Source organism: Thunnus maccoyii, chromosome 16, assembly GCF_910596095.1.
Source record: "Thunnus maccoyii chromosome 16, fThuMac1.1, whole genome shotgun sequence".
Taxonomy (NCBI): Eukaryota; Metazoa; Chordata; class Actinopteri; order Scombriformes; family Scombridae; genus Thunnus; species Thunnus maccoyii.
Window position 1 is genome coordinate 22,129,062 of NC_056548.1, and position 26,534 is coordinate 22,155,595.

The 26,534-nt window shown below is 37.8% G+C and overlaps 1 protein-coding gene across 2 annotated transcripts; it reads right to left on the bottom strand.

Moving 5' to 3' along the window:
* Positions 1-1,484: 1,484 nt before the first annotated feature.
* On the bottom strand, positions 1,485-25,397 carry LOC121880811 (serine palmitoyltransferase 2-like). 2 transcript variants are annotated; one of them, XM_042388343.1, is made up of 13 exons: positions 25,025-25,168; positions 22,357-22,390; positions 21,243-21,437; positions 19,706-19,860; positions 18,132-18,280; positions 16,784-16,908; positions 15,757-15,850; positions 14,391-14,496; positions 13,084-13,303; positions 11,971-12,097; positions 10,314-10,449; positions 9,558-9,687; positions 1,485-6,555 (listed from the first exon to the last, which is right to left on the bottom strand). In XM_042388343.1, exons 1-13 carry the CDS (start codon positions 25,066-25,068, stop codon positions 6,436-6,438), a joined length of 1,635 nt encoding a protein of 544 aa, XP_042244277.1. In that variant the 5' UTR covers positions 25,069-25,168; the 3' UTR covers positions 1,485-6,435. The 2 variants fall into 2 exon arrangements, with proteins under 2 accessions (XP_042244277.1, XP_042244276.1); XM_042388342.1 differs by lacking the exon at positions 22,357-22,390 and having other exon boundaries at positions 25,025-25,397.
* Between the last annotated feature and the right edge of the window lie 1,137 nt (positions 25,398-26,534).

Sequence of the window (26,534 nt, forward strand, 5' to 3'; positions counted from 1 at the left end):
AGTAAAATGAAATTTATAATCTTTGGTAATTGTTCAGATAACTCCAATAAGAAACTCATAATAAATGATGTAGAAATGGAAAGAGTGACTGAAATTAAATTTCTTTGAGTGATAATAGATAATAAATTATGCTGGAAGCTACATATAAATTATATTAATGTTAAAGTATCAAAATCAATTATAATACTATAAAAAGCCAAAGATCTTCTAAATCAAGCTTTGTTATACACCTTATACTGTTCCTTTATACTCCCATATATAACTTACTGTGTGGGGAAATACACATAAAACACACACTAATCCAATCTTCATCCTTCATAAAAGAGCCATAAGAATTGTAAACAAAGATTCTTTGTTGTTTAAAGATCTGGTTGACTTCAAAACTGCCCAAATCATGTACAGAGTAAAAAATCAGCAATTACCTAACAGTATCCAAGGATTGTTTCAAGTGAGAGAAAGTAAACATGACCTGAAAGGAATTTGTATGTTCAAAAAGCATTTAGTAAGGAAAAATGCAAAATATCATTATGTCACAATCAACGGAGTTAATGTATGGACCAACTGCAGTGAATTTGAACATGTGGAACACTAATCAAATTTAAAAACAGATATGGGATTGTTTTGTTCTTGTGTTGTTTGTTTGGTTTGTAATTATTCTGACTGGTTTGTTTGTTATTTTTTGTTTGTCTGAATGTTTTGTTTTTGTGGATATCATGGACACTGGTGGCGGATAGTTGAGTTTTCAAATTAATCATGAAGTTCATTGTTAAAGCAAAGGAAAAAAGTTTGCAGATGTTTTGTTTTCTTGTTTATATATTTTTTATTTCGTTGCTTCTTGCTTATGTATATATATATATATATATATATATATATATATATATATATATATATATATATATATATTAACATGTTCAAAATAAAAATTGAAATTGAATTGAAAATATCAGAAAATAATTCTCTCTCTGATGTGTGGTAACTTGCACTCGACTTTTGAAATGATTACCTCCATTATCGGCACACTCCAGTGCTTTCAACAAAAGGCTGCCAGCAATAGTAATAACAAACTTTATAAGGTTTCTCCATAGTAAATAAAGTATTCTGAACAGCTCCTTTTCAGTGAAACAATATATAAACTTCATACAAAATATTACAATCATAAATGAAATATATAAATATATTATATTTAATATATGAAAAATAAATACATTTTGCACATTTCATGTTGTTACACCAACAAGACCTTAGAAAAAGGCATGAAAGATGTTTTTTCTATGTAAAGCTCTTTGTAATCTGTGGTTTTGATAAGTGTCTAAATTTAAAAATAATAATGATGATAACAATAATAATAATAATAATAATAAAGTAGAGTCTGAATGGTGGTCAGACAAAAAAGAGGACTGAAGACAATATGGGATAGATGCAGTTAGTTTATCAGCTTATCTTATGTGCTTACAAGAAGAGTCGTAACAAAATTGAAGGCAATCCAAAATAGCATAGTTTTTATTGTTTTAATGATCTACTGATATCACTGACATGGGTGACACATTACACATTAATAATTTGCTGATATGTTGCAAATAGTGCATTTTCTATGATCAAATGCATGGCAATTAGTAAACATAGAAGACACACCCAGTGCTGATTATTGTTGAAGACAAAGTAGTAAAAGAAGTCAAATAAGACTGTAAAAGAGGAACAATCCAAGTTATGACACTTACTTTCATCAGAATTCATAGAAAATCATTTGCTTCAAAAGGCACTATATCAGAAAATAATTCTCTCTGATGTGTGGTAACTTGCACTCGACTTTTGAAATGATTGCCTCCATTATTGGCACACTCGAGTGCTTTCAACAAAAGGCTGCCAGCAATAGCGATATCCAACTTTCCCAGGTTTCTCCATAGTAAACAAAATATTCTGAACAGCTCCATTTCAGTGAAACAATATATAAACTTTGTACAAAATATTGGGGGACTAGGACAGCTTTCCAGCTTGACCTTTCCATATTTCCACATGTGGCTCTATGAGCTTTGTTAAATATTAAAAAGTCAAATTGGAGTTCTGTCCTAGTCTCTCTTTTTTATGATTAACTACATTAAGGATCCAGCACTTAGTCTTCAAGGTCTAATCGTGAGTTGAGCGCGTTGCATCTTATTTTCTCCAAAATATTGGGACCATCTTCCAAAAGTAGCATTTCATTTTACACATTTCATGTCGTCTTACACCAACAAAGCTCATAGACCTTAGAAAAAAGGCATGAAGAGTACAAAGTTCAAAGAGATCAAAGCTGATTTATCCATTGAGATCATTAAGGGAACATATTGATATTTACTGATAGAACATCCAGGACCAAATGGTTTACTCTGTAAAGTTTCCCAACAGTACATCTGGTTTTTATTTAACATGTACCAGCTATTCTGAAGGGTACTGTAGAGATCTAATTTATATAATAAAAGCAGCTGAATGGCTGCTCACAAAACAATTTGGTCAAACAGCATCGTGAAGGCCTTCTGGTTTTGGGGTATTACATGATTATGTTTTAATATTAAAATAAGTTTCAAAGGCCTGCTTTTAGTATCAAGTATCATTTGATGACTCTCCTGCGTGCAAAGTAACTTCAAAAATATAAGACATTCTGTATCTATGTGAGTAATAATGTAACTCTTAGCTTAGCTCATGGACAATCATTTGTAATTCAAAGATTCAGCTTTTGAAACTTTTTCTACAGATAGATTTTCTATGAGACACATTACACAAACATCTCTCATTTACAGTAACAGAAAAACATTAATATGGAAGAGAAAAAGAAAACCTCCCTAGACCCCACAAAGATACGTTAACTCAAACTATTTTCTGGAATGAAGTGGTTTATGACAACATTCAAAAAAGTCACATCTAGCAGAACAGTGTTTATCATTGAGCACCACAGGCTGTGGTGCAGAGCAGCTTCAATGACTAATTCTTACTGTACATGCATTAGTATGAGGAACGAGTGGTTACAGAATACTTGTCAGTGTGCATACATGCAGGGTGTGACTGTTTGCATGTAGGATTTCTTTCTTTCTTTTTCTTTTTTTAAATTTTTTATACAGCTTTTATGTAAGCTTTTACAGCTGCCTTCATCAAGGAGTGTTGTTGTCCCAAGTGTCAGTAGCACAATGTCAAGATAAACTGAGGGTTCAAAAGACAGGTGTGTATGTGGAAGAAAAGCAAGGTAAAAGTGCAGAAAACACACATTAATAGCCCAAATCATGCAAGCAAGCGGACACCCACTCCCAGTCACAGACTGATATATGATTATTGATGACTTCTGAGTCACTGCACATTTCAGCTCTAACAAAGATAACACTTTGTTTACAAGGCATTGACGTTATCAGACACAAAACAATTACGTTATTACTAATAAGCACCCAAGAGGTAGGGCGGATAAGAAGGAGATTACAAACAATGATGAATCAGTCCAGACTAGTTTAGTCTTAATAGTTTAGGTATTCTCTTGTCTGGCCTGGAGATTAACCTTTACTAGAGAACAGCTTTGCACAACTGGAAAAATGTTGGAAAATATTGCAAAATAGAACTAAGACTAATTTGACAATCACAACTCTGGCCTTGTGTCCTGTGAGTCATATTAACTTAATCTTTGAGGTCATCTGTAAGACTTTAAAAGTTAGTAAAAATGCATACTAATATGGTCAAGTAAAAAAAAAAACAACAAAAAAAAAACATACAATCACACTGAAGGATGCCGGTGATGATGGGATGAAGAGGTAAACACAGGCGGCCAAATCCATGTATAACAAGCGTTTCGGGGTTAAATTCCCCATTCAAGTTTCAGTAGACATTTTTGGGGGATTTTTATTTCCAAAAACAGTGATTTACTATAAGTTTGAATCGAATGTTGCTTTTTTAAATTATCATTTATGAAAAAAATTTGATCGGTCAATAAAAAAAAACAGATTTTTTCATGGTTTTGCCACTGACAACAGCTAGATACACTATTGTTCAGGGCTTTGGGGATTGTTCTATTTTTGGAATCATACTCCATATGTATTGAGTAGTGGGAATTATGTCAGGTAAAGCCATTATGTGTCAGACCTGGCGTAGCTATAATGCCATTTAATTTCATTGTGTATGTACATTTTGTCACTGGAAAATGTGAAAATAAATGTAGCAAGATTATCCAATCATGAAATTACTGAACAAAAGATGCAATTAAATGCTTGAAAGACTGAGTTAGTTCATTCCCCATTTTATAATGTTTAGGTGTTTATATACTTTAACTCTCTGGGCATGTGCAATATTTACATATATTTTCTAATTTGTTGTATGTAAATGTTTATTGTGTCTTTGATGTACCATTGTATTGTTTGTTACATAGTGTATTTAGGTTGATTGCAGCTGTATGTAGCACTATTGCCCAAGTCAAGTTGCCCCTTAGGGACAATAAAGTATATCTTATCTTATAGATTTGTGTGTGTTAAAAAGTGTTTTTCTTCTTGCGTTCAGAATGGATACAGACATGGTATTACATATTACATACAGTATATACATAAGAGGATATCTACCAATTTCAACAATCAACCTCTGATTGTTGGAGCTGCCAGAGAATTTTTATATTGATGAAATTCTGCATTAACTATGGAGCATCGGGTTGTCCTCTGTGTGTGGGCAATTTACTCTCTTACACTAGGATTAAACATGGTGAATAGCGTGCTATCAGACACCAATCAAATTTAGGCTATTTGACTGGTATGATTGGGATTCTTAGTAGTACTTTAGATAAATATCTGTTTTGGCACTGCTGTACTGACTGTCCCAGAGCTGGTTCCAGTTGAGGCAACTATCAAGCTTTACAAGTTTTCCATGACTTTAATGAATGAATAATAAAACATTATCCTAAGTAATTTAGCTTTCTATTGCAAACATTAGACATTTGGCCATGGTTCAACATTTTGGGCAATACATCCATTTGCTTCCTTGTGGGGAGTTAGATGAGAAGACTGATACCATTCTCATGTCTGTACGCTAAATATGAAGCTAGATCCAGCTAGCTTAGTTTAGGTTAAAGCTTAGCTTAAAATCTGGAAACAGAGGGAAAAAGCTAGCCTAGCTCTGTTCAAGTTTCAAAAATACACCTGCCCACATCTCTACAGCTCACTTATTAACATCTTGTTTATTTATTCTGTACAAAACAACAGTTTTTGGTGTTACAGGGAGTTACAGACTGTTATCTAAACTTGTTATCTCGGGGCTAGGCTAAGCTAATCGCCTGCTAAATATGAAACTACAGCCTCATGTTTAGTGTAAGGACTTAAATAATGATTTTTCTCATGTAACTCTCAGCAAGTGAGCATATGTGCACATTTCCCAAAATGTTGAACTTTAAAACAAGTCATTGTATTAATTTGAGTAATTATTTTCTAATATTTGGCAACCTTTTTGTAGTATTACATCAACACCACTATTCATTAAGTGCTATGCTCAACTTAGAGGTTCCATATTTTCAGCCTGTCTAGGAAAGCCAAGGATGGAATGACAACAATATAATGTGGCCAAAATTGATTGTTTGGTTCAAAAAATGTCTGATCAAGCCTGGTTTAATGAGCACTACAGCTTCTAAATTACGTTATCAGGACTTTTTAGTCTCGTCTTGTTCCCTAAAAAGGAATGGAGAAAACTTCTACTGGTTTGAACATACAAAACCTCCTTCTAGAAAACCAGAAGGCACCTAGGAGACTGTGAATGCCGCTTTGTATGATGTCTTGCTAATCGGCTTGCTAACAGACTGACAGGGATAAAAAACTTTTTAATTAATTAATTAAAATCGGGGGACTTCAGTGGTCCTGTGCAAACAATGCAACATCCAGTGCTTTCTGCTTTCAGTCTATGGCATTAATACCTAATCTGAACTTTTCTGGATGAAAGATGGAACAAGTCTTGTTCTTTTGATTGATGATTAAATGCTAACTTTACCTCATTAAAGTTCACTTTATCCATATAGTGGAAAAAATCCCAGCAGCTCACAATTTTAGAAACATTTGGAAAGTTGTCCACTTCACATACATAATCAAAAAGCTTAACGTTACCAATGCTGCAAGCACTACAAACACACAACATACACACATACTACCAAACGAAAACATTCTTAAGACACAAAATGATAAAAAAAAAAAAAAAAAAGTACACATGAAAAAGCAGTTGTTGTTTTTCAGTGTGTTCACCACATGTTCTGCATGTTTAGGTAAGGCAAAGTAGAATTAGATGATGGTTGTAAGTGTTTTCCTTTTTGTTGGGGAGGTTACATTATGGCAAGCTAGTGACAAGGGGCACCTGTGCACATCTCGGTCCTTGTGGAAGACTTGTGATCCATCTTGACCCATTCTGTATTTTCTGGGGTTTTTCTGGTTCACACCACTTTAGAAGAGGAGTGGTTCATCAGTCGTCAATGTCTTCATACACATTATCGTCAAATGGCCGAGCCAAAGACGGGTGTATTCTGTGTCGGGAGTACTTGAGCTGAAGAAGGTCTCCTACCTCACCGATGACACTCAGCGCCTGCAGAGACATTTGTATAATAAAAAAAGCTGTCAACATGAAGGGTAATATGTGGCTCAAAGACATTTAAAAACAAGATTTTTATGGAAAAACGCACCTGCCTTGTAAAATTAAATGACAAACTTGGGCTGAAACAGAGACGAACACCAACTGAAATGCTGCAGCTGGACCCGATCAATTTATCATTTCTATTACTTAAGTGTGAGGTGTAGTCACCAGCAGGAAATGTTGTAAGAGCACAGGATGTGATTAGTTAAAACAGATATGTCATCTAAACAGCAGTGAGTGTTCACTCTTCACTGAAGAAGAGGATATTTGGTCTTCGAATAAGTTTATTTGAAGTGTGATTAAGTGTCATTATCATGTAATTGTTCTTATCCAATGATGTCTGACGTTTCTGGCACCTGGAAATTGGGACAGTGCAACATGCTATGAACACAACATTGACATATTCCCTCATATGGTTGATATGGGAAATGTGGTAGCAAACTGTTTTTACACATCCAGCAGACACAGAACTAAATTGGCATTCACTTGGAGTTGTGTTTGTGTCCACCTGATGAATGTAAATCTAATATTCACTCCTCTTTTATCTCCACCAACCCCTGAGAAAAAAATCTGGCTCTTTAGCTGCTAAATGCTCCACTATGTTCACCAGAGAGTTTCCTACTTTGTGTGTTTGCTGTTGGGTAAGTAGCGTACAATGGATCTATCAGAGCCTTTTCACTGAAAACAGCAGTCTGCTGCTGCCAGACTGGCATAAAACAGTAAAGATCCAGGCTGGAAAACCAAAACAATGAGCTTAAAGATGCTAAGATGCTCCAAAGAGCTGAGTGGAACTACAGAGTTGGGTAATAATTATCTGGGTTTGTTACTTTTTTGGCAACACCTCTTACATTACATGCATGAATCCATGCAGTCATCTGATCCTTTATTGGTATAAAAACTAATAAAACATATATTAGTGCAGCTTTAAGCTGATGCATTCTCACATGTCCACTCTTGTCTTTCCACTGACTTTGTATGCATTCATACTTCTTCCAGAAGTTAGAGTGGATTAGTAACGATTTGACATTAGATTAAGGCTTGATATATTGTCCTGCCAACAGTTTCACAGTATTTCACTGATCTACAAAACCCCAAACATGCAGAAATTCACCAGCAAAGGCAGGAAAGAAGACGACTACTAGCTGGTAAACATAGACGTAAACAATGCAGGATTTAAAATACTTAAAAATTGTCTTTGCAAATGTTTTATGAAGAAGAAAATTCATTCAAAACATTTGTTAGAACTCAGAGATACACACCACGTTTTGGTGAGTAACACTGAATGTAATCACACAGGAAAACTCCACAGACCTTTAATGAGGTCAGTGGAAGGTTGCCAAAAATACAAGAATATAGGTTTATATGTATATGTGTGGGTGTGTGAATGAGAGGAAAACTGCGAAAGCTCACCAGCAGATAAAAGAAACACAAATCAACATGACACATCAAAGTACAAGAGAATGATACAGAGAGGAAGGCTAACAGGGAGAGGTTTTAACATCATGACAGATAAAAGCAGTACAGCACTACAATACTCCCACTCCCTGTCTTCAATTTATTGTATTTGATTTTTTTTGAAAAGCAAGAAAGAAGAATAGAAACCAATACCAGACCCCGCCAACTAGCCACAAGCACACCCCAATTAGATATGGAGGCCAGGAGATAGTTCACCCACTGTGAGTTTATGTAAAAGTGGAGAGTATCAGTTCTGGAAGAGGAAGAGCTGGCAAGTCTTCAGTAACCTCACTTCAGTATAGTAGAAGAAAAGCACTCGTTGAGAAGAGTGGGTGGCTTTTTGATGTGCTGCCAAGGGCAATTTAAAGCTGTACGATCTGCACTTACATGGACCAACACAATGAGTAAAGAGGATGGGTAAGTGCTGAGGTCTCAACTCTTGGAACAGACAACAAATACACTGCACAGTTCACTTGCTGACACTTCACTGTAGTTTTTAGATAAGTCATATCATTTGAACTTAACGTGATTCTCTGCTCATCCTGGAGTGACAGTCTCGGCTTTTTACTGACCTCTTGTAGTCCTTCTAGTCACAGTAATGACATGTCACCTTTTGGTTTAATGTCAAAGAACTTGAGGGTCATTACACCAAGTTGGGAAATGAAGAACTTAAATAAATTTAAGTAGTATAACTTTGAAAAAATGTGCCAGTCAGCACCACAGAGATAAGCATGCCAATGGTGGAATATTGGCATTTGCGCTCTGCTTTCCTCTGCTCCTCCCTCTGGAATCTGTTGCTGTTTTTAATGAATAACAACACCAATAATCAGCCAATGTAGCTAATAAGCTACATGCTGGAAAATCTTGGGCAACACTTGATTTGTGCTTAAGTGTAGTAATTAGTCATCGTCCCCTGGAACTATATTTAGCAAAAGCACCAGTGACTGTTCATGCAGCTCCGGTTAGAGACTGACAATTCTAATTAATTAAGAAATTCTACCAATCCAGAGTGTGTTTTTCACTGAATAATGATTCAGTGAGGCCAGACCTTTCTCCTGTGTGGGCACAATGAGAGCTGGCTATGCAAGACTAGTCAACATCAATATCCTTGTACCAACGGGGGTTGCAATCTTTATTTTATTTGTTTTTTGAAAAGTAAAATGATGCAGGTTTTGCACAACCACAAAAACAAGGTAGTAATTTTAGTAATGTTGAGGAGTGTGTAAGAGTGTTTTTCTTTTTTGGTCTAAAGAAAACCTCAAACTTTCCCCTTTTTCTGCCCCCCACTGTGCTTTTTGATAGAGTTAACTGTAGACACATTTGCAACATATACAGTACAGCCTTAAGTATAAGGTATATTGCTGAGAAGAAAGTATGTTTTCAATAAAAAATTAATTAAATTAAGATCTCTTGGTTTGCCTCAAGAACTTCAAAAGACATTTTTTACGTGACATATCCTTTTTCTCATTTGTCTTAACATAGCAAAAGTAATTAGTTACCCTGTCAAGCATGTCTTTTGAGTGGGCAGCTGAGATGCAGAAGCGTGCCCGGGACTCAATGATGGGCGTAGCGGGGAAGCCCACCACCACCACCCCGATGTTCCTCTTCAGCATCTCCCTGCCAAATGCTCTAGAGGGACAAAGATTGAGAGACACAGTCAAGAAAGGTACGAGGGCCCAGAAACATTTTGACATTATCAGTTCAATATTGACCTTAAAGGCACTAAGTTCACTGAGTGGATGGGATGAATATGAGTAGTTGATTGAATACATATTTATTAAAGTTCCCACATTTAGTTCATGTGTTGACAACTGATTAAAACCCATCCGCTGGAAAGACCATGAGAGGTGGTTGAAAGATCCGGAAAAAGAATTAAAGATAAAACATAAAACTTTCCTAGTACAAGTGGGATCATAAATTTATGTAAAGTTTTTAATATGATTATGTAAAATCCACCTTAAGTACCAGCTATTGCATTGATCAAAATATATGAAATCCGCCTCTGTAGGGATAAAATTATACATGAAAAAGAACTTCTTTTTTTTTTTTTTAAAGGCAGACTAGGTAATTGTAATTTTATACTTGTGATATACCAATATTTAAAGTTTCAGACAAATGAATTAATCATGATATTGCCAGAATCATAAATCAAATATTTGTACAGTATGATGCATCACACAGAATTAATTTTAATGCTCCTGGGGTTTTAGTGGATAACGACCAGTAACAGCAACCAGCCAAAGTCAGAGGCTCACCCTATCTTTGCTGGCATGTAGAGCATCATGGGTACAACAGGAGAGTCGTTGTTGCCGTAGATGATGAAACCCATTTCTCGAAGCCTCTTGCGGAAATAGACTGTGTTCTCTGCCAGCTGTCGCACACGTTCACAGCCTGGGGGGGGGTGGGGGTTATGTTTTGAAACTTGTGAGTTGACAGCAAAGTATGTCAGATGCTCACATACAGCATTCTTGTAAATGTTTTCATTTGTTGTGTTAAAACGCAGACTGGGGGTTGGAGAAAAAAGCAGACAGAGTGCAAAAATACTGCATTTAAATAAGAATGTATATGAACTGTTAAACAGACTATTTTCCTTTCCAAACGTGTTGACAGGGGAATTATTTAGAGTTATTGTAGGTTGATGATGCCTTTAAAAGATGAAAAAAGAAAGGTTGACAAGCAGCTGCAGACAATCACATTCATGAGTGAGAAAACATCTGAGTGTTACAGCATCCAGGCACCATGTGGAGATCAAGTCTCCAGTTTCTCTGTAATGTTTTTCATTCTCCCACACAAGATCTTTTCGCTGGGAAAAGCTAGATTTACAGCAAACACAAGACCACAATACACTGTTTACCATATAGATCATACATATCTACTATATCTATCTCATATCTCTCTCAGGTACATGGTGTGTTTTTGTGCACACAATTAACTGCAATACTTGAATTGAGCTACTCAAATTGTGCTTCTGCAAATTGCAGCAATGCAGATGGGATTTGTTCACAGCCTGGGAGGCTCAGCTCAGGGCAAAAAGGACAGAGGAACAATTTACTTTTATGACACTTATAATTAATATACTATACTAATAAACAATTAGAAGTCACAGCAGTGTAATTCAAATCAGGTGATCAAAAATGCACAAAGGGCTTGCCATGCATCATAACAGCAGTTTAAAACGTCATCATTTATTTAAACATTTTCCACAATTGGAAGAGAGATACTGTTTATACACTATTTTCAACCGGTGCAGCCTTTGTGTGCACTGACATCTGGTGGCAACTGATGAGAACTACAGCAGCTAAAACGATCCATTCAACTGTCAAACAAGAAAGTGGAAAAGCAAGTCTGATGTGTGACACACTTTTCAGTGTTCAGCCACGACGTGTCTGACGTCTTTTTTCCTTCCTTTGTTTAGCTGTCAGTTGCATCATCCATCTGAGTAAAACGTCTGACTTTGTCATGAGCTGCTGCTCTATATCTTTTGATATGTCACAGGTGCTTTAAATGTTATTGCTATGTAGGAAGCGAGTTGGACATCTGAAGGAACAGATACTATTTCAATAAAAGGATTCTGCTGAGTGTGAGAGTTTTCTTTCTGAAAAGGTTTTTTTTTTATGTTTGGGGTGGAAAACTCCAAATGTCTCATTTTGTTTGCATGCTGCTACTATTTTAAGACAGATAATACACTGAAGTCTCAGTTGTAATTCTACACTCCCCGCTTTGGAAATCCCATTTTTGGTTTGGTGTACAAATAAGCTCTTGTTCCATGTGAATGATGGAGGGGTTAGGGTAAACACATTTTTACACTCCCTCGCTAAACAAGATGTAAAAATGCAGTGAGTAGACTTTTCATTATATCTCAGCATCTCTCTCACCATGAAGTCAAGTGTTACAGTGCCAATGTTGACTCACCTAACATTGTGCCATCCTCTCCCATAATGCACTTCATAGAAGTGATGATTTGCTCCACCACAGGAGGAGACATGGAGGTGGCGTAGACTGCACTGTGGGAATGGGAGCGCAGGTACTCAATGAGGTCCTAAACGCAGCAGATACACAGGAGATGTAAGCAGATATACATGAACAACATCGCTCTGATTACTCTACAGCCAGGAGGGGTTTGGCACAACAGTTTTAAACTGCCATCCATCTTTATTGTTTTGTTACAATGTGCAGATTATTAACACTTTATTGTAAGCTACATCCTGTAACTTGATGGCACATTCTTATACTAGTGATTCATGCCTTATGCTGGCTTTCTTAATTTTTTTTTTTTTTTTTTTAAAAAGTCACTGTGAGAATGAAGAAAAGATGGTGGAGTAGGTGGTAAGCCATTAAACATATTGATGCATTGTACACTGGTTACACATCTACTCAAACAATTTTTTGTCACAATCTTTTCTGCATTCCCGGAGACAAAAATTGTTTAAAGGCCCCCTACAGACATATTTTAAGACACCAAAATACTCTGCTTTGAATAGTAATAAAAACGTACAGTTAGTGAGAAATTCTTGACTTCTACTTCCTCTTCCACATTGATAAATCAAAAATCAATAAATATGCAGATAATTTTCATTTCAAAAGTTTAACTGATGGACGAAGAATGTCTCCTACTTCACTGAAAAGGCCATTCTCAGTGTATGTGCACTGAAGGCTTCACGTTTCCAAATCACACTTGTTTAAGTAGCACATTGGACAGGGATTGGCTTCCAAACTGGTTGTGATGTCACAAAATCCTACTCATAACACATCTTAAACTCAGATTTAAGATGAACACAGATACAGTTAACATCAGTGTTCAATCTACACCGGGTTACTGTTGCAACCTTAGTGCCTAACTGGGGAATTATCCATGTCTTGTGACTACTAGAGCTTGACACGTCATGTGCTTTAAACCAGCTCATTCTTTGCTGTCACTGGTGTCTCTCAAGTACAAATCTTTTTTTATAACTCAAATAATTTCATATATGTAACTCATAAAAAATGAAATGCCCATAAAATAAACCAACAATCCTTCATCCTCACCTTTTTCCCTGCGATGTATCCCCCTGCAGCGCCAAAACTCTTGGTAAAGGTGCCCATCATGACATCCACATCACAGGGGTCAAGGCCAAAGTAATCAACCACGCCTCTTCCCCTCGGCCCCAGGGCCCCTATGCTGTGGGCCTCGTCTAGGTAAAGGTAGGCCCGGTAGCGCTTCTTCAGGGCGATTACCTCTGGCAGGCGCACTATACTGCCCTCCATGCTGCAGGGAGGAAAGAGGCAGAGAGCAGAAGGTGTTACAGCAGTGTCAGTGTTGCAGGAGATGTCCTGATGTGTTCACATTCATTTCTTTGCTGACAACCAGGGACATTTAAGCCAGTGTGGTGCCCCTGGGAGGACCAGCTGTTCCCCACTCAAGGTCTAAGCTCATGACATCATGTCGAACAGACTTCAACATTTATTTGAACAACATCTTGACATCCCAATTATTATGCCTGCATTAACAACTGACAGTAAACCCTCAAGTCCATGAAACCTAAACAGTAATTGCTAGCTACATGTAGCTGCAGTTATGTAAAACTGGTTAAAACAAATGCTATGACAGGCAACAAAAAACATGATTTACTTGTTCAAAGCTTTTTATATGCAGATCATTATATAGGTCCAAGAGGAGCATTAAGCACTGCACCCAGTCAGGCAGAATAAAATAACCCACTAAAGTTTCTCTTTGTACACAACTCTGTGTAAACCAGTAAGAGCTAACCAAGCACTGAATCAGCTCTGACAACCAACAATCCAGTCCAAGGAGTGTTGATACTGTTGAACCAAATGGAACCACACTGTCCATCGATAGAAGATAAGTGCTGTTTATGTGAGACTCATGACATACATGCTATGCCTGATTATTATTAACATCCAAAAGTCAGAAAACTAGCTTAAATTAGTACAAAATTAGACTGAATTTGAGTGTCACATCTAAAATAGCTAAACTGTGGCTTTAACAACCCGTTTTTGCTCAATACACAACATTTAACGGAAATCAGTTGCTTTCACCATTACACAAATCTGATGAAACTATTGCGTGTGCGACCAAGTTAGGTAGTGTTCATGTTGAAACCAGGAAGGAAATCATTTCAGTGGGCAACACACATTGTTTTACTGCTTTTAGCATGGCTAAGTGCAAAGACTTTCCTACTTTGTTGTGTTCTGCACCAACACTAAACCAATTCAGTTACTTCAAAACACACTCACATGGTCAGAAACCAAAGAATAAAGTACAACAAAATCAAAATGTCTTTCAGTGTCCTAAAAGGTTTATTTAAGTATCTAGAAGAAAGTGATTAAACTACCTGTAAATGCCCTCGACCACTATGAGAATCTTTTTCCATGGTCTGTGAGTTCTGGGCTGGCCGTGAACTATGGCTTCTCTCAGCAGTTTCTCCAGGCTCTGCATATCTGATAGGAAAATCAGGAGATTACATTCAAAATGACAGTTGTGGAATCAACGGTGGAGGCTGAAAACCACAGAACCACAGGAAGAGAGACACTCACACAGCTACAGTAGACCCCCAAACAAAGTGTAGACAAGCCTACATTACTGAATACTGAGATCTTTAATGAACACATGATAATTGAACATAGGCAGATTCTTCAGTAAATTTGCTCCTGTTTTCAGCTTATTAGCATGTGTTCAACTGTTCAGCGACCCTGTATTTTAGCGAGAGATTATGGCCAGTGGCTTGTCTTTTTCCATCATTAACAATAAAACAAAATGCGCTTTGGGATTGTTTTTGACATGACAAGCTAAATTTAATAAGCCATTTAATTGACTATGCAGTATGAACAGACAAGCAACTGGCTCATAGTGGCAAACTGAGGAGCTAAGTTTTGGTTCATTACTGTATTATACATTGAAACTGACTCAGTTGGATTATCCACTAAATATCACATCGACTAATCCAACCTTATTATCTGTTAATTGTATATGGGTGTAGCTGTGAAGCCAAGCTGCAGCTTGTTAGCCTAATGGTTATACAAAGCAATCAGCGGCTAATCATTTCTCACTGCAAAAATGAACTACACACAAAAAAGTACACATTATATCTCCTGTATCACATGTTATATTAGAGCTAAAGTTGTTTTATGAGCCACTTTAAAAATATACTACACATAAAGTCGTTCCAATTTAACCATGTGAGCCACTGTTAGCAGCTGGCTGATCCTGTCAACAATTGACACTAGCTTAAATAGAGGTGTTAACAGAGTGCCAGTTACTGTAAAAAAAATCTGGTTAATCCTTCAGGATTAACACTTCAAATATCAGACTTCCAAAATGAAGCTAAAACAATTTGGGCATCAAATTACTATCTGTAACTAAAACAGCTCCCCAACAATTGAATATTCAGTATTTGTGCCTATGACCCGTTGTAATGTTGATTTTTCATTGTATGAGGGAAAGTAATGAGATCAAATCACCACATATTGACAACACACAGCACGCAAGGCAAAATAGGGACGTTATTGCTCTAGCTACATCAATGACATGGGACAATAAAAGCTACTGTATATAGACAAAAGGTGAAGGACATCTGGGAAACACAGGAACAATTAGGAGATGGTTGAAGGATGAACACAAGGATCCAGGTAGACAGAAAAAAATAAATGGACCAATAAAAGCAGGTAGCCGTCAGACTGTATTTATGGGCACAGACTCACTGTTGTGTTTGAAGACTCTGATGGTGGAACCTGAGAGTCTGGCTCCCAGCACCAGAGAGGCATGGTTCAGTTCATCACTCAGAATCAGACAGCCCTGCAAGACAGCAGACCAACTTTAATATGCATGACTGATTCATACATATCATTTTTGTTTTTATCCATTTAAGGCAGCAGATAGTGTTACAAATACACATGTACACAATATTAGATCTTTTTTTATGCATCAAAACATCCGTTTAACACATTTTTTACTGGTTGATGAGAGGGTGGAGTATCATTTTAATGGTGTATTGATCTATGCTGAGATAATTACATTGAGAATGTTGTTTTGATTACACGCAGAGATTCAAATTCATTCATCAGTAGGCCATAGGATTTCCTACCCTATCACCAAAGCTAGAATTAAAACATAAAATTCTGGTACTCTAATGTGAGAGAAGCCATTGAGTGACTACTCCAATGTAGAAAATGTGCACCTTTTCACCCAGTTTGTATCATTTCACTGGAACAAAAGAGTTTAAAGCAGCAGTTTCAGATTTCTAAACAGCCAACTATGTGGCGTCTACCTGCCAAACAACATCATCAGCATGTGACAAAACAGACTGGTCTGAACTCTTTGTTATCTTTTCACTCTGACACGCTGTTGAGCCGCCAATCGCTTATGCCAACAGGAAGTGTTTCCTCCTGATATGAGGCCAGAGTGTGGTTTTGTGTCTCTTGTGCTACTGGTGACCTGTGATAGCGCAATGTTATGAAACGTTTTTGGAAGAGCCAACTGCGCTCAAAGAAAAACGATTGGGAGTAAACTTATTTCATCTACTGTGATTTAAAAAATGAGTGCAAACACTGAGACACACTAAACATTTACATAATATACAGTACAGACAGTGAGACAGAGTGAAAGGAAAAAATGTGCTGTGACAACATAAAGGAAATCTGACAAGGAAATAAAGGTGAAGCCAAAGAGTAGAGATAAGAAGAATAAATCACAGCTCCACAAAGGAACATCTGTCACCTCTGGTCTCACCTTGCCAGCCAGTGCTGGTATGTTCATGGAGTTGGTTGCGAATCCCATCCCGAACGCCATGGCTGACTCTACACCCAGGAACTTAGCCACCAGTTTCTCCATCTCCTCATGCCTGTCCAGGTTACCTAAGATGCGAACATACAGGAAGTCACCATAAACACATACTAATCAGTCCCAAATGCACCTTTACATAGACAACTCTCATCTTCCAAAGCATTTAAATTTCATAAAACCTCCATGAGCTGTAGGGGAGTCAGTCTTTGTCTCTGTGCTAGACTATCTGCCATCCACTGTATATTATATGCAGGCATCACTTGCATGGTGGGCTGGCTTTCTCTGTCTAAGATGCTAAACATACTACCTCTTTATCTTATTTCACTTCCTCCAGGGTGACTTGCATATTATCAGACTTGCTCTGCAGACTGACTTTAGCTACTGATTTCTAATGTAAATACAGACCCTTTGACTGGCTGCTTTAAGATTTAATCCATCCTCTAGAATTTATTTACAACCCATTTTTATTCTTGAACGACATATTTTGACTAGAGCTACAACGATTAGTCAATTAATTGGCTGGTATTCAATTAATCATTTTTAGTCTTTTTTCAAAGAAAAAAAAGTACAAATTTTCTGGTAGCAGCCTCTGACATGAATTAATATTATACAAATGAATATTTTCTGGTTTCTGTGGTCTTCACTGATAGTAAAGTGATTATCTTGGGATTGTTGACTGTTGGCTGGGACAAAACAGGTCATGTGAGGACACCTCCATGGGCTTTGGGAAACAGTGATCAAACTTTTCCACCATTTTTGGAAACTTTATAAACCACACTACACCAATTAATCAATTTAATGAGAAAATAATCAAATGATTAATTGATAATGAAAATAAGTGTTAGTCGCAGCCCTGATTTTTCCCATAATGAATTGCAGTTGTGGTTGATTGCTGTTTTAAAGTGGCAATTTTCTTTGTTTTTTTCTTGATTTGGTTTTAATTATGATTTTCTTCTTGTCTTTTGTCATTTGTAAACTTGCTACATTTGAAAATAGCATGTTCCTTGATCTGTCTTTTCAAAGCGTGTATAAGGGTTAACTCATTTCAAAGCTCCTTTGTGTGAAGGAAAACCAATGTTTGCTGTGCAGGAAAAATAAAGCCAAGATAAACAAAGTTTTGTGATATTTGCATTGCAATAAAACGCTGTGTGTACAGATGGGATCCATCGTGTCCACTGCACCACTAAACAATCTGGTTGGTGATGCTTTGTTTACTTCGATGTACGTTCCTGCAGTTAAGTTCCGGTGATGGTAATGGCGGTGGGTGAGTCTGTGTTTTGGTGTGTGTTTGTACCAGTCTCCTGCCTGGTGCTTGCCACTCCGACACCGTACTTCATGGTGACCTCGGCTGCAGAGTCAGCGCATGGACCTGTGTTCTCTGCGAAGCCGAGATAATTATACGAGCCTAAGTTAATCACATCCTGCACCACCCGACCTGTGTACCTGTAAGAGAGAGAGGAGGAGGTAATCACAGACAGGAAACAATCAGTGAGGGGAAGCTAATATTTTTGCAAGCTTATTGGTACAATTAATAGTGATCGGTACAACTAATTAACAAGACTGAAGTGGAGTGAAAGGCTGGACGGCATGAAAGTGTTCTTGTTTTTCCAATCTCAACACACTAATAACATGGAAATTTTGGTGGGCATTTGTACCAAAACATCTTCTATTTCTGGTTCAGTTGTTTGACGGTGCTGCACCCCCACTCTCACTAGCACTCCATGTTCTCTGATTTGTGTGTGTGTGTGTGTGTGTGATGTCTGACCTCACACACCTCCACCTCAGCCTCGCTCTTTCCTCAAACACCAGTGAGGAGTCATGAGGATAAACGTTAATGTCACATGAACTCTGCTCAGGCTGAGGTTTCATTGTCACAAGATACAGTATGTTTCACATTTAGATTAAACTACACAGTGAAAGTGACCTAAAGCAGAATGAAAGTATCAAATTCAACATGACTGGATGTGATCTAATGAGATCAGGCTCCCCCGTGTATTTATTTATTTATTTTGCGGTTACAATTTTTGAAAATATATCTGGCTTGTACTTGATTTGAGTCAACTGGTTTAAGTCAAGTGTGAATCAGTGTGCAGTTGGATGAGCAATGCCATCATCTTGTGCACTAGAATAGTATCAAATAATTGGATTCCATATAGGTAACTGACCTAGATAGATAGGAAAAATAATTGTTTTCCTTCATGTGAAAAGAAACAGATAAAATCACAATATATATGCTAAGCTGAACAGGGTAAAGGTAATACCTACTCTATATAATTTAATGCAATCCAATACGCTAGCCCTAGAATAAATGCTACATGTGAGAAGCATGTGAAGCAAATTTTTAGCTCTGGGCTCTGAAAAACTGAGATGGACTTTAAAAAAAACCCCAACATTTTAAAGATTAAAAGACTAACTGAGAAAATAATCAGGAAATTAATAAAATAACTGTATAAGGTCCTGCACTAATTGAAATAATTGTCTATTTTTGCATATTTTAATTTCTAAAATATCACTGTTTCATAATAATAAATGATGCCTGCATGCACTACAATATTACGTATTCAAAACTCAAAAGCCACTTTCACTTTGTGCCAGTTTCCTCTTTGATACAACTTAACGTCAAATCCCATGATGGTGCATCATGTGGTGAGTTTTGGTCAGAGAGTCTGAAGTGAAATGTGTCACTCTTCTTGGCATTTGTAGGAGGTAAGAATGTTAGAACAATTACAGCTATACAGCACATTTCCCCTTGCTAGTGTCCCATCGAGGCCTCCTGCTCTGTACTGTGTGTGTGTGTGTGTGTGCGTGTCTAAGTGTACAGATGTTTGAAACTGTTTACAGTCTGGAATAAAGATGTGTCTTTCTTACTCAAAAGTCCAATTGTAGTCGTGGGAAGATCGTTCCATCAGGTCCATTTTAGCCCCCGGGACGCTGCATATGGGCCTGTTCCAGTTGTCTCGGATCCGCATGTAAAGGTTTCGGGTGTAAAAGTTCTCAAAATCTTGGTAGAGGGGCACAAAGTCCTACACATGGATGGATTCAGAGGAAATAATGAGGAGGAGCAGAGAGAGGCACATGACCTGAATGCCAGAGAATGCAGGAATTTCAATCCAAGTCCGAGTGTTTGTTGTACAGTACGGTTAGAAAAAAAAAATACTAGTAACTTCAAAGAACTGCGTGCCATTCAAACTTTTGGAAAGCTGAGCAGGAAGGAATTTAAACTCTGGAAATATAATCTTTACACATCTTAACACATGACTCAGGTAGCTCATAAAGCTTTCCTCTTCTTTTAAATGAAACAGAGTCTTTGGAGGAAACATCCGTGGGATGTAATGGGTGATATAATGACTTCCCCACATCTCTCCCACTGGTTTCCTTTCCTCAACATAACCAAATACTTAAAAACAATGGGCTTCACTATCAAACATTACATAACACATTGAAAAACAATGTGAGTTGTCAAGGACATGTTCCAAATGTGCTGATAACTCCAACATTAGCTGTGCGTTGACAAAAATGCAGTCTTAAGTAAGTATTCCCATTGCACGGTACTGTGAAGAAAAGCCATCACATCTTAAGGAGGGTATTTTAAATATTATATTTGCCTCTGTAAGTTTGCAGTTGATTAGAGAGGTGCCACATTCTTTCTGGGATGCTAATACAAACATTGTTCTTGCAGTATTGTTCCTGTTTGCTACTGTAATATTATTGTGGGTGACTAGATTATGTTACAATGATCTGAAGTTTGATTTGCCAAACGTCTGCTTCCTTTAGCTTGAAGCTAACCCGTTCATAATGTTTGAAATGTGAGAGCCTGTACTACAGCTTCCGGTGTTCCAGTGGGAAGCTTCGTAGAGTGCAAATATCACTTTGGTCCATTCTGATAGACAAAACAACACATAGAACAAGCCCAATTTTCCATCTGCCATCACAACCATTTCTATAAGAGCAGGCAAACATTCGGTCACCAGGCAACATGTAATTACAGCTCAGCCTACCAAATCAGTCCCATTCAGTGCCTGAAATGCATCTGGCTTTTCTTTTCCTTGACAGCAATTTTGCTCACGGCGTTACTGCTGTGCAATCTGCTGAACAACCAAAACAATCATAACATTCCAGCCATTATAAAGACAGCATGCTGACTGTATAATGCACGTGTCTGCTTTTGTTGTGTAAATTACGACATGTTACTCAACTAACATAATTATTTCCTGGAATGCCGTGTACATTTCTGCAAGCAAATAACACTGCCAGGCTCACTAGCATAATTCCAAACCTGTTAAGAGCAGTGACAGCTTTACCAGACTTGGCATGATGACCTTTATAAGCACATGACTGCTGTGAGTGACTGGCCAAATCCAGATGTTATGTCACAATGAGAGAATAAGCCTGTCGTTCCTCTTACCCTTTGTTCTTCCTTTTCCCTGGCGATGTGGCACCTTTCGATCTTCCAGTGACGGAGGAAGTCGCGGAGGTAGCCGAAGATGGTGAGTATGCCGTAGCCCATGTAAGTGAGGACAGCTACTAGCATGGGCGTCTCCTCGAAAGACTCAACAAAGGGCCGGCTGTACAGGCCGGCATGGTCCGATGCTGCAAGAACCTGTGCACAAGGAAATCAGAACATGTTGCAGTAATGAATCATGCAGGCATCTTAATGCAGTGTGCAGCCTTGTCATGTAGGAATTAGGAAAATAATGCAGCTCAAGGAATAAGCCAATGAATCAATTAGTCTAGCAATAGAAAAATAATCTACTATTCTGATAATCAGTCAATGGTTTAGATCATTTTTAAGCAAAAATACAAAAACACCCCACTAGTTATTGTTTCTCAATTATGAACTTGCTGCTTTTTCTCTCTTTTGAATTCTTGTAAATTGAATATCTTTGGGTTCTGGACTGTTGGTCGGACAAAACAAGACATGTAAAGACCTTTGACATTTTTCACTATTGCCCAACATGAATCGAGACAATAATCAGATTAATCAGTAATTATCAGCCTAGATTCATATCAACACATAGTTATGAAATTATTTGGTTCAGCAGAGCGTCTTGATCAGGAGATCAAGAGTTTCAATAAAATTTCTCTCAGGTATAAAAGTGCATTTCAGTGCACATTACTATTTGTTGGTATTTGGACAATTACAATATTGTGTGTTGGCACATGTAAACTCTGAATATCAAAACAGTAAAAACCTAGATATACCAGCTGAAATATACCGGCTTCAGAGCTGAAAAGCTTAATGACTGACTTGACTGATTTATGATTTAACTGACAAAATAATCAACAGATTAACTGTGATATTAATCAATAATGACAACATATATTACTTGCAGCCCTCGCTAATATGCTATACTCTGGTATAACATAGCAGGAGAATTATACAAGGTTACATTATCTTCATGTTCACAAGTTTAGCCTATAAAAAGATATTACTCATAATTCCATGTAAACACTTTTTCACAACAAATACCTTAGCTGGAATAAAGCTGCATATTACTGTGTATATAATGTAAACGTACTGTATGATTTCCTGCTACTCCCTCGCCTTTTGTCCTAATGAGAAAAAACACAGTTAGTCTTTTGTTATAGTTGGCTGAGGCTTTTCTAACTCACTTAGAGGTGACTTATGTCCAGCCAAATTGCAAGTGGAAGGAAGATAAGGAGACCAGCGCAGTGTAAGTTCTGGTTCAGCTGTACACCAGCTATACAGGGAAGAAAACACTGTGTGACAGAGGCCAGAGACGGAGGATTTGACTGCCAAATAAGGGAAGAGCCGGTTGTGTTGATGTAAATCCATGCAATCTGAGATATATCCACACTATAATTAGAATAAACTTGGTATAAACTTGCACATGTATAGCATCTTTTATACATAAAATTCAGTTGAAAAGGAATTTACATAAGAATCACAACTAAAAAAAATGGATTTGTGGACACAGAACATTAACTTCACATGTCCATTTTTTTCATCTTGATATAAGTGAAGGACAGAAAGAGAAACTTACTACTCTAAAGTGTTATGCAATTCACCCTCCCATCATGCATCATGTCTCTGGGCTCATGGCTATTAGGCGCTACATGTGACTGGTCATGCCTCTCTCTCAAATACCTTACGGAGTAGCGACGCTGACATCTGCATGAACCGTAATCAGCTGAGTTTCAGTCACCAGGCACTCAGTTTCTTAGCCTACCAACCCAGTTTACTCCAACATCAGCAGAGAGAACAGTCTGTGTGGTTTTAGTACCACAATGTCTGGTTACAATAAGTGTCTCCTCCCTTATTTTCCTTCAGAATTTACTTTTGGCAACAACTAACACAGTGATCAAGATGCCAACAGCAACTGGTTTGTGTTTGACTTTTCTCTGTAGTAGCAGTGCTTTGTGTTCACAATGCCAATGCTAACATGCTGATGTTTGACAGGTACAATGTTTACCATGTTCGCCATCTTAGTTTTGCATGTTAGCACTAAACAAAGTACAGCTAAGGCTTATGGGAATGTCATTAGCTTTTCAGGTATTTGGTCATAAATGACCTGATAATGGCACTAGTAGTTAAAAAGGCAGCGGATCAAAGTTATCACAATTCATCCTGAGGGTTAGGGTTAGGGGTTAGGAACCAAATTTCACTGCAAACTGTTAAGATATTTCAGTTAAAAAAAAAAGAAAACCCTGTGGTGCACGAGGAAATGTCAGAGGATCACCAAATTCATTGAAAAACATCTGGAAACCGTAGATGTCTATACAGAGGTTTGAGCCATTTCATCAAGTAGATGTTGAGATATTTCATAGAAGTGTAAACGGACTTTTCCCCTAGTGTTACCAGCAGGTCAGGAAATCACCAAAGTCGTTTGAATTTATCCTCTTGGGACCTTAAACACCTGTTGTACATTTCATGGCAATCCAGGATATCTCACTCTAAAACCACAAACATGAACATGCTGGTGGAACACGAGGAAAAGTCATTAGATGAATCCTACTGACTTCTGGGGACCATGAATTATTGTACAAAATTTCATGTTATGCATCCAATACTAAGTGAGATATGTCAGTCTGGACCAAAGTGGTGGATCAACCGACTGCCCAACAGACCAGCATTACCACCCCTAAAACTCTGTAGCATAACATATTTGTGAGTGTAAAATGTTCTTGTGTGTGTGACAGCATCTAATTACATAGTCTGAGGGGACACGTTAATTGGGACAGGATGCACTCAAGGGTGGAAATTTCATTAGCCACAGTGGAAAAAGCTGTTCAGCAGCATGCATGCAGTCTCAAAGGACAGCTTTAACTGAACAGGTGCACTGGTTCAGAGTATTCCTGATTACAGACCAGCACAGTTTTAGTCTCAGTTGAATAGGGAGTTTACAAGTCAGAGACTGAGAAAAATGAGTTTTTCCAAACTTTTACAGCAAAGAATGCAACCAATAAACACACTGATATGATATTTTCCGGAGTGATTCAATTCAGTCTGTGCTGTTCAAGCATCACTGAGGTGGGAACATTAATGAGTAAGGCGTAGCCAACATGCTGGAAGAAGTATCCACTACTAAACACACTACTCCCTCTAAGGTAAACACACTCTCAACTGATGAGATAAGGATGCAATCTCAAACTTACTGCAGAGAAAGTTGAAATCTCGCTGGCTGTTTGACTTCAGACCTTTCCTTAAATTCGGCACACACATTATAAACTAAACGGTGATACAATTCAATGCAATTTCAACTTTCAGAGTTGTCAACCCGCCTTTTTTAAACAACCTCCCTCCTCTAATGCAACTAAGGGGGCGGTGGAGAACAGTGTAAACCCATTCATAAAGCTGAGATTTTAATAAATTCAGGTGCTGCCTGGTGAAATATAATTATGCCGAATTAAAAAGCGTCTCGACATGTTTCAGAAAAAGCTTTTGACTTATATTTTAAGGACGTATATGATATTAAGGATGCGCGATAACTATTTAAACTTGAATATTTTTTATGGAGTTTGGCGTTTACTCTGTGCAAAGGCGGTCGTGAGAACCATTGCTCGATGACAACAAACTGTCAGAAGCATTTACCGCCTTTAAGATATTATAATGTCATATATCCTAATAACGCAGCAGGAGCTGATGAACATGACAGCACTGACAGCATCGTCCGGGTGTTTCCCGGCTTCACCAGCCTCTCCTCCCCGTCCCATCCCGGGCCTCACCTCCTCCTCCTCGGGGTGGCAGTGGTGCTCGGGCTGCCGCTCATGGCAGCGGTGGAGGCTCTTCACCCAGCCGTTTCTCTCCGGCTTTAGTCCGTTCTTCACACGCTGACACACTTCCCCGTTGGCTGGCTTGGTCGCAGGGCTCTCGGTCATTGCTGGCCAACGATTGTGGAGCCGCGACGGTAACTTGCATATGTAGGAAACACGGAGCCCTGCCTGCGGTGCAAAGCGGTGACAGTATCCGAGCTGGTGAGGACGTTTACAACCACACTACAAACTCTCCCTCTCTCACACACACGCACACACACATACACACAGACAACACACACACAGGACCCACACACTGTGAAACCTGAAAATCCAGACGCTAAATACCGGAAATCAACGCCCATACATCACGCCTGCAGGAGGGGGCGGGGCCATGTGTTTCACATGTACACAAAGGCGGGGCTTAGTGAACATGAACTCTGCCAACAATTGACAGTTTTAACCATTTTATCACTATCTAATAATCTTTATGGCACTTTAAGAGGGGACAAATAGACAGTTCAATACTGCACTTTGCTTCAAGAGTTCCCTGACAGCAGAGATAAATACATTCATGAAATTATAAACATGTATGGTATGTTGAAAAGCAAATGAATAAATAAATATACAAATAAACAACAAATGCAAATACAACCAAAGAAGTGAAATAAAATTATGAAAGTACATACTGTAAAAACAAGTTCTGAAATTTCCCAATAAAATGCATATTTTCTGGCTATTTCAATAGCCAAAAAAATAGGATGAATAAAATAGAATCCAATGGCATGTGCAGTACCTTTAAAAAGCAACAAACTAACAAAAGCTAACATGCAAATTGAGTAAATTAAGTCAAAACTATTATGGCGTCACAAGAATGAAGAATGAAATAATTAAATATTAAAGGGCATCACATACTGTAAAAATAGGTCTTGAAATTTTAATATTTGAGTCCACATTTTGAGATTATCTCATAATATTCCTGTTATTTTTATTTTTATTTTTTGTTATTTGCTTAAAATGCAACTGAAATTAATATTTATTTTCCCTCCTTAAGGGTGCGGTGTGTAAGATTTATTATACAACATGTAGTTCCAACCAAGCAATCTGATTGGTCAACTAGACATTTAGAACGTGCTCAAATCACCATGACAACACACCTACCCGTGCTCAAATGAAAAAAGCCTCACCACTAAAAATATTACTCCGCCATTCATTAGAACTACAGACTGTGATGTCGTGCTAACAACAGTCACTTCTGGGTAGACGACTCAAATCACCATGACAACACACCTACCCGTGCTCAAATGAAAAAAGCCTCACCACTAAAAATATTACTCCGCCATTCATTAGAACTACAGACTGTGATGTCGCGCTAACAACAGTCACTTCTGGGTAGACGACTGGTGGTTGATTTGAATTGCAGAGATATGTGAAGTTGGCAAACTTGTTTTTTCCATTGTCATTTTCAGCCGTAACTGTAACG

Excerpts from the sequence above, each read along its gene's own strand:
- LOC121880811 (XM_042388342.1), bottom strand. The coding sequence starts at position 25,177 with ATGACCGAGAGCCCTGCGACCAAGCCAGCCAACGGGGAAGTGTGTCAG. Across the intron at positions 13,304-14,390 it reads GTGGTCGAGGGCATTTACAG|CATGGAGGGCAGTATAGTGC; the intron begins GTAGTTTAATCA and ends TCCTCCCTGCAG. Across the intron at positions 6,556-9,557 it reads CAAAAGACATGCTTGACAGG|GCGCTGAGTGTCATCGGTGA; the intron begins GTAACTAATTAC and ends ATGTCTCTGCAG.